Source organism: Corythoichthys intestinalis, chromosome 19 (genome assembly GCF_030265065.1).
Source record: "Corythoichthys intestinalis isolate RoL2023-P3 chromosome 19, ASM3026506v1, whole genome shotgun sequence".
NCBI lineage: Eukaryota > Metazoa > Chordata > Actinopteri > Syngnathiformes > Syngnathidae > Corythoichthys > Corythoichthys intestinalis.
In genome coordinates this window covers 26,637,251-26,650,743 of record NC_080413.1, presented here as the reverse complement: position 1 = coordinate 26,650,743, position 13,493 = coordinate 26,637,251, and the positions used below count along the sequence as shown (strand labels likewise).

At 40.1% G+C, this 13,493-nt stretch overlaps 1 protein-coding gene across 2 annotated transcripts in view; it reads right to left on the bottom strand.

Annotated features, from left to right (window-relative positions):
* Window positions 1-13,493, bottom strand: part of jag2b (jagged canonical Notch ligand 2b) — a 129,318-nt gene that overhangs the window by 75,504 nt on the left and 40,321 nt on the right. For both annotated transcript variants that reach the window (XM_057822239.1, XM_057822240.1), the window contains exon 3: window positions 651-705. In XM_057822239.1, the coding sequence (XP_057678222.1) occupies window positions 651-705 (55 nt within the window). The remainder of the gene's footprint in view (window positions 1-650; window positions 706-13,493) is intronic.

The window sequence follows — 13,493 nt, the reverse complement described above, 5'->3', positions numbered from 1 at the left end:
CGTATGTAGAGGTGCCACTGTATATGCATTTACTGTTGGCTTCCTCTAAAGAACCCGGCGACTACATAGGCCAAGTAGCTAATCAGAGGTCTGATGTCAAATTCTATTTCTTCTCCATTGTCTGCAATAATGAGTGTGTTTGATGTCATTGACTAAACAGGATGTGACGGTCTTTTACAAATAAGGCAGAGGAGTGGACAAAAGAATACAGTGTGGTATGAAAATACATCCATCCCCACACACAAACACACACATTTCCATGCACACACCAAGGATATTTGAGTATTGTGAAAAATGCCAAGGGATCAAGGGTGCCACTACATTTATAGAACTCAAAAGATGGCCTCCTAGACCTGGCTAGTGGTAGGATGGGGGGGGGAAAGGGGATGTACAGGAGTCGAGCCAACGGACATTTCCGAATGAAAACAGGATACAGCTGGTCAAGCACTGGCCACCGACATAGCTGCTTGTATTGTATACAGGGTGTCTTGGGAGGCCAATATATCCAATGCTACATATCTTCAAGTGAGAAATGTGGCAAACACAATAAGAAGTAATATATTTTTGCTAAAAACAACAACTCAATGTTATCTTGCTCAAACACTTGTTAAACCCTCGTTGAACAATTGACGCTGAGATATGTCACTTACTGTTCCGAGTAGTGTTGTCCCAGTCCCAGGCCTCAACAATTAAGGTGTACGTCCGCTGAAGAAAGAAGACAAAAAGACGACGTCAGTGGAGTTAGTTGATAGATACTGCCGTTTTCATGTTTTGAAGGTAACAGTCTTTATAAAAAAGCTTTGTGCGTTCCCAAAAACATGCATTTAAATACTGTGTAGTCACAACTTGTGTGCATAAATAGACTTGCACCAGTCGCTGAGATCCTATTACGATCTTAAAAAGATCTGGCAGCAATACGTATATGACGGCATACAGTACATCTCATGTCTTCCTTTCTGCATAAAGAGAAGCATTTTCTGCAGAGAAGCTTAGGTTTGCAATAATCATAAAATGTATTGCCGGTATGGGAGGTTGTTTGTGTCAATTCCCTTGGTTGATTATGGAAAAACCATAAATTTTTGTTCGTTTCTTGGCGAGTTTCTCATTCCAAAATGATAATCTCTTGATCCAAAATCCATGTAATTTATTAACTGATCTGAATAAGGAGTTACAATACATCATCGAGCTCCTATGTTGTATCTTATTTTTCCTTATGTGGCATTCTGTTGTTCTTGTTCAGCTGGAAAGTGGAGCCTGAATGGACAGCGGTTGTATGAACACACTGTTTTTGGCCTTAATAATCAGCCTCTAATTCAAACCATGGCCAAGTCGTGTAAATTTAGCCTAAAGTACACTGCGGTTTATAATCTAGTGCGGTTTATTTATGGTTTTCTACAGGCTAAAGAACTGCATGTCTTTTGGTGATAATATAGCTTACGGTCAAATACGCCTTAAAAGTAAAAATGATGGTAATTAAGTGTTTTTCTTTTCAGGCAGTAAATTGTCTGTAGTTACATTATCTAGCACTAAGACATTCATTCATTAATCTTCCGTTCCGCTCATCGTCACAAGGCTCCCGCGGGTGCAGGAGCCGATCCCACCTTACTATGGGCAGTAGGCAGCATACAGTCTAAAGGCACTATGAAATTAACTTGTTACACAATAAAATTATCAAACGAATATATCAAACGATAAATTATGACGCCCATTTCTGATTTTCATCTCCAACAATATATACTGTGATCCCTCACTACTTCGTGCTTCGCGCCCTCAGTCCATCGATTTTTTTTTTTCCAATTAAAAAATAAAAAAATAAATGCAGTACAGCTTCTTTTATAGACCTGTCCTGATCCGATCACGTAGTCTCTCACACCTGCCGCTTTACTTGGTCAGGCAGTGTACTGGAGTTGCTTATTAAAGTTAACGATGATTGACAGACAGTTAAAGTTTGATCTTTCCAGAGACGCTTGTAAGCCGAAACTTCAAAGCGCCACATGTTTCAACATCGTTTAATTTGTTAAACAGTTGCTGTGGCAACTCATTGTGTGTAAGTGAGCAGCTTCAGCGGATTTAAGTGGACTCAATGAAGCGTTTAATAAAAGACAGGCATTTTTCTACTTTTTTTAAATGGATTGGGCTTCTGCTTTTTTTCTTGTTTAAAAATAATTCGGTCAAACAGTAACATGTTTAAAACATCATAATTATAACATTGGAAGTGCGAAAATCCATTATATACATTTTATTATTATACTTTGGGGGGGGAAATCCTAAATGTATCTCTTTCCAATGATTAATCTGAATAAATACATTCAACACTAGAGGCGTGCAAAATTTCCGATTCTTAGATTATTCGCGATTCGGCCGTGGAAGATTCGAGAACGTTTCACGAACATTCAAATTCCGATAATTGAATTATACCAGGTAAAGCGGAAATAAAACACAGTCAGCGTGGTCTTCGGGACGCAATGAGGAACGGACCGAGAGTAAATATCATGTGCAGCTAATGCCGCTAGGTAAAAAAAATAAATAAATAATACCTGACTGCGGCCGTCAGCCGCTACAAACAGCACCCAGTTGGTAGTTGCTACAAACATACGGCAACATATGGCTATGGTAGATATCACATATATCTAGACTAGATGTGAAATGAGACTTTCCCGCGCTAGTAAACAGGCGCCATCTTAAAGCAGTAGACTTCTCTAGAAGGCTCTGTTATAGAGAACCTAATTACTTTTTATCTAAAACACCCCTAAATTGGCAAAATCTTGACTTGAATCTATCTTTAAATGATGAAACAGTTTTAAAATTTTCACATGTCGAAAGTACACATGAGGGAAATTATGGAATAACGGGCGCAATTTTAACAACTTTAACGGTTGATTCACAACATTAAATTAACTGACTGTAGTTTAAAGCTGGTGATACAGAATGGGGACTTGAGTATTTTATTTACTGTTTTTAACCGGTAACTTGATACTAAAATAGTAGTTTGGTCTATTTAGCCTGAGAGGATTTTGAATAATTTTGGAACAAATATACAAAATTAAAAAAAAAAAAAATGGGGGTATGGGGGGGCATCAATAATCGATTTATAATCGAATCGGAGTCTCTGAATCGTAATGGCAATCGAATCGTTAGGTGCCCAAAGATTCCCACCTCTATTCAACACACACAAAAAAAAAATTGGGGGGAGAGGGGGACGTTACTTCACGGTTTTTCAATCATCGCGGCAGGTTCCGGTCCCCATTAACCGCGAAAAATGAGGGATCATTGTAATTACAGTATTTAATAAGGTCTAATATGTACTAGGGCTGGGAATATCTTGGTTCCTCACGATACGATTTGCGATACAAAGCTCACGATTACAATGATCTCACGATATGGCGTTATGAACATTGGTCAGGAAATCATTCTAGGACATTCTACGAAACAACTAACAAACAGGAAAAACAAGCGATCGTCATTCTTCGGCTGAGAGTTTATCACTAGTAGATGTCCAATCTATTTGAACAAGGAGAGTGGCAGCGAACGAACCCCTCCCCCTCTTCAATCGGGCCCCTCCTACTTCTATGGCAGCCAATGCCAGGCGACGAGGTCATTTCGGGCCATTTCAGGTCATTTCCTGTTGCTTTTGGGACATTTTATGGGTCACCTCCTGTCGCTTTTAGGTTTTAGAACAGGAAATGACCCAGGAAACTCAACAGGGAGTGACCTGTAAATGCTCTAAAATGAACAGAAAGTGACCTGTAAATGCCCCGAAAATCGGTGAATGGTTTCAGATGAAAGAACGTAGCAACTTGTTGGTTCATTCAAAAACATTGACCCCTTTTTAAAACGATATCTCTATTCTTGGCATGAGCATACTGATAACCTTTTGAGATGCAAAATATCACGATATATCGCCATTCCGATATTTTGTCACACCCTAACAATTTACAAAAACAGCACAACTACTGTATGCTAAGAGGACAAATCTTTTCAACTTTCATTTCCTACCACTATGATCAAAACACGCTGTAATATGACATGTTTAGAGACTACAGGGTCATAAATGCCTCAAATAACCACGCTTCAAAGGGAAACTTCACTAACTCACCAAATATGAGGTCTATTAAGAAGGTCACTTTGCCATAATTAGCTACAGTATGAGAGCTGAAATCAGACTGGCTTTGTCCTTGCTTGTCAGACACTGAGGTACAGTAAATAAGCAGCTAATGGGATTATCTTGTTTCAGTTATGCTTTGCTCCAAACACATCATGCAATGGATTAATATAAACACTCACAGCATTTTTGTAATGTAATACGATATGCAGTTAAATAGATAAAAGGATGTTGGCTGAATGGAGTCACTTTATTGAGAAAAGAGAAAAAAAAATCTTCAGTTTTTATAGGTTCCCTGTCATTTATACAGATATACAATGAAAAATAAATTTATGATTTTGTATTGCCATTTTTTGGGGTTTTAAGAGAAAAAGTATGACTATTTGTACTTCAGTCACCAATCTCATATTTCACACACATAAAATGCCAACTTTTGTGTTAAGCCTCACACACACAAACTGTAAAAAAACAGTAAATTCAGCCCGTTGATTTTTGTTGCGGAATCCAGCACGAACATGCCAACAGAGTCTACTAGAGAAAAAAAAACAAACTCTCCAGCTCTAAGGTTTAGTTGTCCAATTAAAATCAGTCGGAAAAGTACCATGTACTAGTCATCCCAAGGAATCCGTGATCATAGATTTGACCACATATTTCAATGCCTTTCAAGGAAATCAAAACAATCCACGAAATACAGGGCGAGGAGTGGAATATTTCATTATATTTGTAGTTTTCTTCCCGGCTGCTAGATATTGCATGAAGATAATGGCTGCCTTATTATCGAAAAAAAAAAGTTTTTTTCTTTCTTTATGCTTTTGCCTCAGATGGGGTGGCCAGGATGTCAGGCAAATTCCAATCACTTTGCAAAAGAAAAACAACAACACATCGCAACACAAAAGGACCACAGCAGAAGTATAGGTTTTCAACTGAAGTGGACTTTTAACGGTATATACAGAGCTCTCTTTGTGACCATGTGTACTCATAAGTAGTCATCCAGTAGAGATTGTTGTATGACGTTAGCCGCTGATGTTATCATCCCGAAGCGATAGTTGTCGTGCTGACGTTAGCTGCTAATGATATCCAGTCAGCCATAGGTGTGTACCAACTTCTGTTGTCTTTCAACAAAAGCACTTTGCTTCTGAGAGAGCAAAATCATATCCAAAACATTTTTGTTTTGTGTTTAAAGAAGGCAAATTGTGTTCAATTGATGAAAGTTCACATTTTTTGGCAGTCAGCAACAATTTTGATCAAACACGTGGATAATTTTTTTTACTTGGTAGAGCCTATTCCAGCAGACTAAGGCTACGTCTACAGTCGGACGGAACAGACTTAAGCGTGTAATTAGTCGGACTATACGGCATGTCGGCCACACTAGTATGCCTACTATCCGGATTAGTTGTTAGACGGATAACGCCTACGCGACGCCTAATATGGACTGCTGTCTCCGGACAGCATTCGGGATATTCAGTCATGCCGTCGCTGTTTTTAGTACGGCATGACAGCACGTAAACAATGGAGGCGGACGATCACGACGTAGCATTCCTGCTCTTTTCTTTTCCACATATTTGTCTTTAACCTTCAAACTACGTCTCAATAATATGCTTCAATTCAGTCACCATTTGGGGTCCACCTATCGCGGATGAGGTGGAGATGAGCGTTTTTTACAGACCTCGTTTACAGAGTTGTCTCATATCAGCCAGCTGCGGGGCTGGCCCCTCCCAACTCAATGCCGACCGAACATAAGTACCGTATATAAAAATGCAAACAGGAAAATTAAACCCCGTAAAGTGACCTGCGTGGTACCCACAGTCAAAGAGGCGCGCGATGTTTTTTTTTTCCCCAAGACATTTCTGCCTGTCAAAACTGTTGCCACTTCCAGGATCGCCACTTTTATGCACAAGCAGCCTGGTTGTGGCTTCCAGGAAATATACCCAGCGCCACAACATATGCTTCTATTTGTAATTTTCCAAGTGGTGAGAGCGCAACTGAGCATCGATTGTAACATCCGAAGTATTGATGTCAGGCTTTCGATGTTTTATAAAAATTTATTTCGATCACAACTCGGCTCCAGCTCGTAAAAGCCGAGCGTGCTCTCCCCTCCATTCTCGCTCCTGCATGATACGTTTGATTGCGATCACAGAAAAAACAGTGATCACAAAATAATGACAGTCTAGAACAGGGGTCCCCAAACTTTTTGCTGTGAGGGCCACATAACGTTTCCCTTCTCTGATGAGGGGCCGGGTCTGTTTGTAAGAGATATAGTGTGACAATTGCAGGAGTGCCTAAATGTAAAAATGTATTGTTTTTCAGAAAGCCACAATCAGATAACCTCTTTTGGATTCTTCATTGAACAATCGTCTGCGTGGCTGTCGCGCGCCCGGTGGGGCCTGCGTGCTGCTGGATGTGGTAGGGCATGCTCTGGTTGGGGGTCCCGGTGCCGGGATTGGCGATGCGGCGGCGTAGGGTTGGTCGCCAACGGGCTTACACTCATAAGAGATTCACACGATTACTGGGTTCTAGATCACAGAACTGATATGTGTACACTCTACCCCTTTCAATCACTTAGCTTATAGACACCCCCACCCCCATTCTCCTCTTTCACTGGCCAATAGGCCCCCACATGGTGTAAACCGGAAATACATCTCGCTGACGATAGCACCAGCATATTAGTAACTAGTTTAGATGTTCAATGTATTTCTAGTTGATGTTTGTGTATGTGTTTCTTTTCCTTCTTCTCTTGTATTTCTTTTCTTCCGTCCCCCCATAATCCCTTCCTGTTCGCTGCTTTGTCATAATAAAAAGGTATTTTGAATGATCACAATGGGAGTATGTCAGACTCTCAATGTGAAACATTAAAACTTCAGAATCCGGGCACTTAGACTTCCATTCTCTGTGTCAAACAGCTGAACAGGACAGGTTTAAAAAAAAAAAAAAAAAAAAAAGAACAAAAGTAAATAAAATAAAAATAATTATAATACAATTAGGGCTGTCAAACGATAATTTTTTTTTTAATCAAGTTAATCACATCTTAAAAGTTAATTAATCATAATCGCAATTCAAACCATCTATAAAATATGCCGTATTTTTCTGTAAATTATTGATGGAATGGAAAGATAAGACAAGACGGACATGTACATTCAACATACTGTACATAAGTACTGTATTTGTTTATTATAACAATAAATCAACAAGATTGCATTAACATTAACATTCTGTTAAAGCGATCCATGGAAAGAAAGACTTGTAGTTCTTAAACGATAAATGTTAGTACAAGTTATAGAAATTTTATATTAAAACCCCTCTTAATGTTTTCGTTTTAATAAAATTTGTATAATTGTCAAGCAAAAAATAAACTAGTAGCTCGCCATTGTTGATGTCAATAATTACACAATGCTCATTGTGCTGAAACCCATAAAATCAGTCGCACCCAACTGCCAGCAGAGGGCGACAAAACACCAAAAAACACAAGTAACAAGTGGACATGACACTGCTGTCATTTTAATCTGTTTGAGCGGGGCATGTGCGTTAATTGCGTCAAATATTTTAACATGATTAATTTAAAAAATTAATTACCGCCCGATAACGTGATAATTTTGACAGCCCTAAATATAATAATAAATAATAATAACACTATTAATTGAATAGATAATAACCAAATAACCCTCTCTGGGTTCTTCATAGAAAAAAGCCAGGAAATAAATAACACTATTGAAAAAAAATAATAAAAAATTGTTCCACTGGTCTAGAATGTGTAGTAATTTCGAAATTTGCCGCAGGCGAGGAATGAGTTTCCGGTCCAGAGGTAAACCGCGCGGGCGATGACGTAACACATGAGGCTTCTCATTTTTACGCATGCGTGGTTTGCGCAGATGCAGGCGTACCTTGCAGAAGCAGGGGGGCCCTCAAACGCACCTTAAAAGTGTGGACACGTATAAAAATAGTCGGCAAAATCCCCTGGAGAAAATTATCTGTCCTAGTGTACACGTAGCCTAAGGAAGAGGTGGGTACGCCCAGGAGTTTATACCATAAAACAATTATTAGGGATGTACCGATCCCATCATGTGGTGGGATATCGGACCGGTCGCGCCATTTTTCAGAGGATCAAAATCGGTTGAAAAAGATAGGGTTTTTAATTAAAATACATATGTTTATATTTTTCTGCTTCATACAGAAACAGCGCCAAACTCTCCCTTCTGTTAAGCAATGCGACCAAACTGTCCAGTGCAGCTGATGTTTGGTTAAAGTTAACGATGATTGACAGGTTTGTAGCTTTGATCTTGCCAGAGAAGATTCAGTAGCACTACCTTCAAAGGCACAAATGTGTTAATCATTGTTAAACTTGGAGCCCAGTCATAAGTGTGCTGTGGCAACTCATTGTGTAAGTGAGAGGCTGTTCTCGGCAGAGTGAGCGTCAAAGCGTGAGTGGATGTGAATGTACTCACACAATGAAGTATTTTAATACAGACAGGCATTTTTCTACGTTAGATGAAGTCAACTGATTCGCTGTGGCAACCCCTGAAAGGAAAAGCCAATAGGAAAAGAATAAGAAGATTCTTTAAAAATAATTTACATTATAAAGTAGGAGTGGGGACCTCTTGGTACCTCACAATACGATATGAGATACAAAGCTCACGATAACGATGATCTGACGATACAACGATTATCGATACATTGGTCAGGAAATCATTCTAGGATATTCTACAAACAACTAATAAACAGAAAAACAAGCTTGTGCTGTGAATTGGAATGAGTTGATCATTAGTAGAAATCCAATCCATTTGAACGTTCATTCGCTGCCATCCCTCCCACTTCAAACGGATTGAACATCTATGGCCGCTAGTGGTCGCCAATTCCAGGCAATGAGGCAATTTTGGGCCATTTAAGGTAATTTACCCTGTTCATTTTCAGTTACTTTCTGTTGATTTCGGGGGTATATTATGGGTCGCTTCCTGTTTATTTTGAGTTACAGAACAGGAAATGACCTGGGAATCACCCAAATGAATAGGCAGTGACTCGAACTCAACAGAAAATAAACTCTAAATGCCCTCAAATGGACAGCAAGTGACCTGTAAATGCCCTGGAAATGGAAATGGTGTTATACTTATATAGCGCTTTTCCACCTTTCAAGGCGCTCAAAGCGCTTTACACTATATTGCCATCTACCTACTGGTGACGCAGCACCAGGAGCAATGTGGGGTTCAGTATCTTGCTCAAGGATACTTAGGCAAGTTCATCAGGGCGGAGAATTGAACCCACAACCTCTGGGTTGGGGGACAACTACTCTACCACTGAGCCACGCCATCCCCCAAATCGGAGAGAATGACTGTGAATGCTTTGGTTTCGAATGAACGAACCTTCCCAGCCTAAATGGATTGGGCGTTGAGCACCGTCAATGCAGCTTTAGAGTTAACTAAGACACTCTTATGGTAGAAGAAAGATTTTGGTAGCCACTTGTTTGTTCATTTTTTTTTTTTTTTTTTTTTTTTTTAAAGACTGACACCTTTTCAAAACGATATCTCGATTCTTGGCAGGAGCATATCGATAACCTTTTGGGATACAAAGTATCACGATATATCACCATTTCGATATTTTGTGACAACCCTATTATAAAGGTAGCACGGTGAGAGAGTGGTTAGCACGTCCAACTCACAGTTCTGGGATCGTGGGTTCAATCCCCTGTATATTCTTGTATAGAGTTTGCATGTTCTTTCCGTGCCTGTGTGGGTTTTCTCAGGGTTCTTGCCACATCCCAAAAAAACGTGCATCGTATGCTGATTGAACATTCCCAAGTAGGTGTGAGTGTGCGCATGAATGGTTGTGTGTCTATATGTGCCCTGCGACTGGCTGGCAACCTGTTTAAGGTGTACCCCGCCTTCTGCCTGCAGTTAGCTGTAAACAGGGTCTCTGTACATTTCTGACAAGCAGATATAATGGTCTTTAAGATCGTTTTAAGACCTCTGAGTATAAAAAATAAGACCACTACCATGGACCAAATATGTATACGTGCCCAGAAGACAGTGCCCAGATCTTCGTTTGAGGTGTACGAGTGGCGTCGGCTAATCGCTTGCAGCAACCACACTATTTGTGCCTTTAGCGTAGCAGTTGGGGCGAATGCAGCGAAAACACTTGTGCTGGGACCCGGGCTCGGCACCAAAGGCCTTGTACTGGGACCCGGGCTCGGCACCAAAGGCCTTGTACTTGCATTAGTGCCTGGTGGTGCAAACATTTGCATGTGGACTGTTGTTGCCTGACTAGCAACATAGCTAGGCCTGTCGCGATAACAAATTTTAGTGTGCGATAATTTATTTAATAAATTCTTGCGATATGCGATATTATTGCACCCCCCCAATTTAAAAAAAAAATAACACTGAGAATACAGTATATATTAATAGATCATGTACACCCATTTAAACGCAATAAATGTTTACTCTTAAATTTAAAAATACTTTTTAGGAAATCACAACTAAAACAATAGACCATGCCTCTTTTAAGTAAAAGACAACAATATTAATACTGCACAGAAACAGAGAAGAAATCAAATGTGTTTTTTAAGAAAAAATAAAATTCCACTTAATAATTTAAGCATCTAGGCAAATGAAAACGTTTCCCCTCATAGCTTCTGCTATGGCGTTCCATGCGTAATACGGTGGTACCTCTACATACTGAGTTAATTCGTTCCAGGAGCTTGTTTGTAAGTCGAAATGGTCGTATGTCGAGCAGTATTTTCCCATAAGAATACATTATAATTCCAATAATTCGTTCCACAGCCCAAAAACCCACACTACATCCTAAATAAATACTGCTGTTACTATTGCAAATAGCAATTACAAAGAGAAAAACAAATAAAATATGAATAAAAATCAGAATAACAATAATATACAGGGATTCCCCTATATTCAACAGATTGTGGCGCACCGCCACACTAAAATGAAAGCCGCCACGCCTGGCAAATGAGATGTATTATATTTATTTATTTAAATAAAAAAAATTTTTTAAGGCCGCTTCAAACTAGCGGCAGCCGAGTGGGAGGAGTTCAGCGGACACCTATTCATTGTGTGTTGTAGCCTAATGTTCGTAACTATGCAGGCCCCCCCTTAAGAGACGCAAGGGGAACGAGTAGGAAGAATGGGAGAACGAGCGAGATAGCGAGAGATAGCGGTCGCATGTCGTAGCAGCCCGCTGTTATTTTGTTATTGTTTTTCTTTATTATTGTTACCACAATAAAGTGGGTAAGCAAATACAGACTTCTCTCCTTCTTGCCCATATCCGGGGCATTACAATAATTTGGATCGGACTTTTCGGCGAAAGTGAGCGGTGGACGGCCGTCTTGGACGGAAAGCAAACTTTGACTAACTTGCGCTGAGAGACTGCGGAGAGGCGGGGCCCAAAATAAAGCCTTGCTCTATTTTCAGAGCGTTGGTCACAGTAAACGATTTATCAGTTCAAGCAGAGTAAAATGATACATATTCACGGTACAAGAACGTCGTTTCTGGTTCCATCGATTGGTAAGAAAAGGCTGTTTGTACGAGTGACGTGTGGGCGCTCCCGTCAGGGGGGACATTTCACGTGGAGTGGCTATTTTTCGGCACAACACCGGCGCGCCAACTTCAGACAATTACGGCTGACGAAACTTTGATAAATGCGCCCCCCCACCCAAATTTCGCGAGCTCTGGGACACTCGAAAAATGACTCTCATACCTCTCCTTGCTAAGTTAATGGTACCTCGACGTGCCTTTGTGTGGAAATTTAGTTTACGAACAACGGGGAAAAAACTATTCACCTTCTCACCGAATCAAGTAAAACTCTTTACACGGCTATTAGAATTCCCCCAGTGCTCTAAATGGGTCAGTTGACAGAAGGACTGTTATTGTTGTGGTAATGTAGTACTTATGAGGGTCAAATAAAAGGAAAAAAAGGAGGACTACGACGGTGGTCTGCAACCCGCGGCTCTCGGGCCGCATGCGGCTCTTTAGCGATGCTTCGGCGCTTTTTTTTTTTTTTTTTTTTTTTTTAAATGAAAAAAGATGGGGGAGGGAAATATATTTTTTTGTTTTAATAGGATTTCTAGGAGGACAAACATGACACAAACATTCTTTCAATTCATTAATATTGTAATGAAGTTAAACTTGTGGTGGCATAGTACAACAGAGTAGTCACGTGGTGCGTCATTCTCTATAGGATCCACTGCAGGGAAAATAAACATTTAATCATGAAGGCTAATTACGTATTTCTAGCCAACTTAGTCATTTCTATAGTAGGCTAATATAGCTAGTATCGATAATTATAAGGCTTGTACAAGGCTTTTAATTTTTTGTGGCTCCAGACATACTGTATCAGTTTTTTTTTTGTTTTTTTTGGGGTCAAATATGGCTCTTTCATCAGTTTGGGTTGCCAACCCTGAGTCACTACGAGATGTAAGTCGTACTATTGCCACGAGAAAAAAAGTCGCATTAGTACATCGGGTAACGTAGCTGTAATCAGCTATGCATTTTACATACATGTACTGTAGCTGAGAGGTACAACATTAGCCTGGCTAATGAAATATTTCAAATATATCTTTGTTATGGTTCTTCTTGGGGGAAAAAATGAAGAAAAAAAAATTCGCTGTGGCACGACATGGTGAGGCTGTCCGACTCCGATGCAGCCCACCACCACAGCTTCAAAAAATCCTAGGGGAAACACTGATATAATAATAGCAATAATAACAATAATACAGTACCTGTAATAATGTAACGAATCGGCTTCTAATGTGGCGGACTTTTTTTGCTGTACCTGAACGCTCCGCGGGGCTGACGGTGAGCAGGGGAGCGCTATTTTACTTTCTGTTTCGATCCTGGCGTCAACAGCAGTGGGCACTCGGCGAGTTGATGGAATAAATGATTTGAAACCTGACAAAGCTGGCGATTTCTTAGGCGATGTTACCACAATAAGAACTGTCACCTTAACTTATAAAGACTGGCGAACGGAGGGGGACCGCCGGCCGAGATCGGCATTCTACGACCCAGTTTATGGATGCACACATCATGCTTATATTTTGCTATCTTTCACATCTTCATTTCAATGGTAAGCGTCACATTTTCTTTTTTTCTCCACCTGCACTAAACTTAAACTGCACTAAACTAAAAACAGAACTAAAATGCATTTTGCGTAGTTGGTAACAAGGAAGCCGAACTTTTAATAGCACGTCAGCCACACGAGCGCACGCAGGTGCACTCGAGGCGATAAATCGCAGCGGAAAAATTATCGCCTTCATTTTTATTTACCGTGCGATAAATGGAATTATTGCATATTTTTCGGTATCTGATCAGGACTCTGTATCGGCAGATTCTCAAAATCAGGTGACTCGGACGCAAAAGTGCGATCGGGACATCCCTAATTATTGTTATACAGTGAG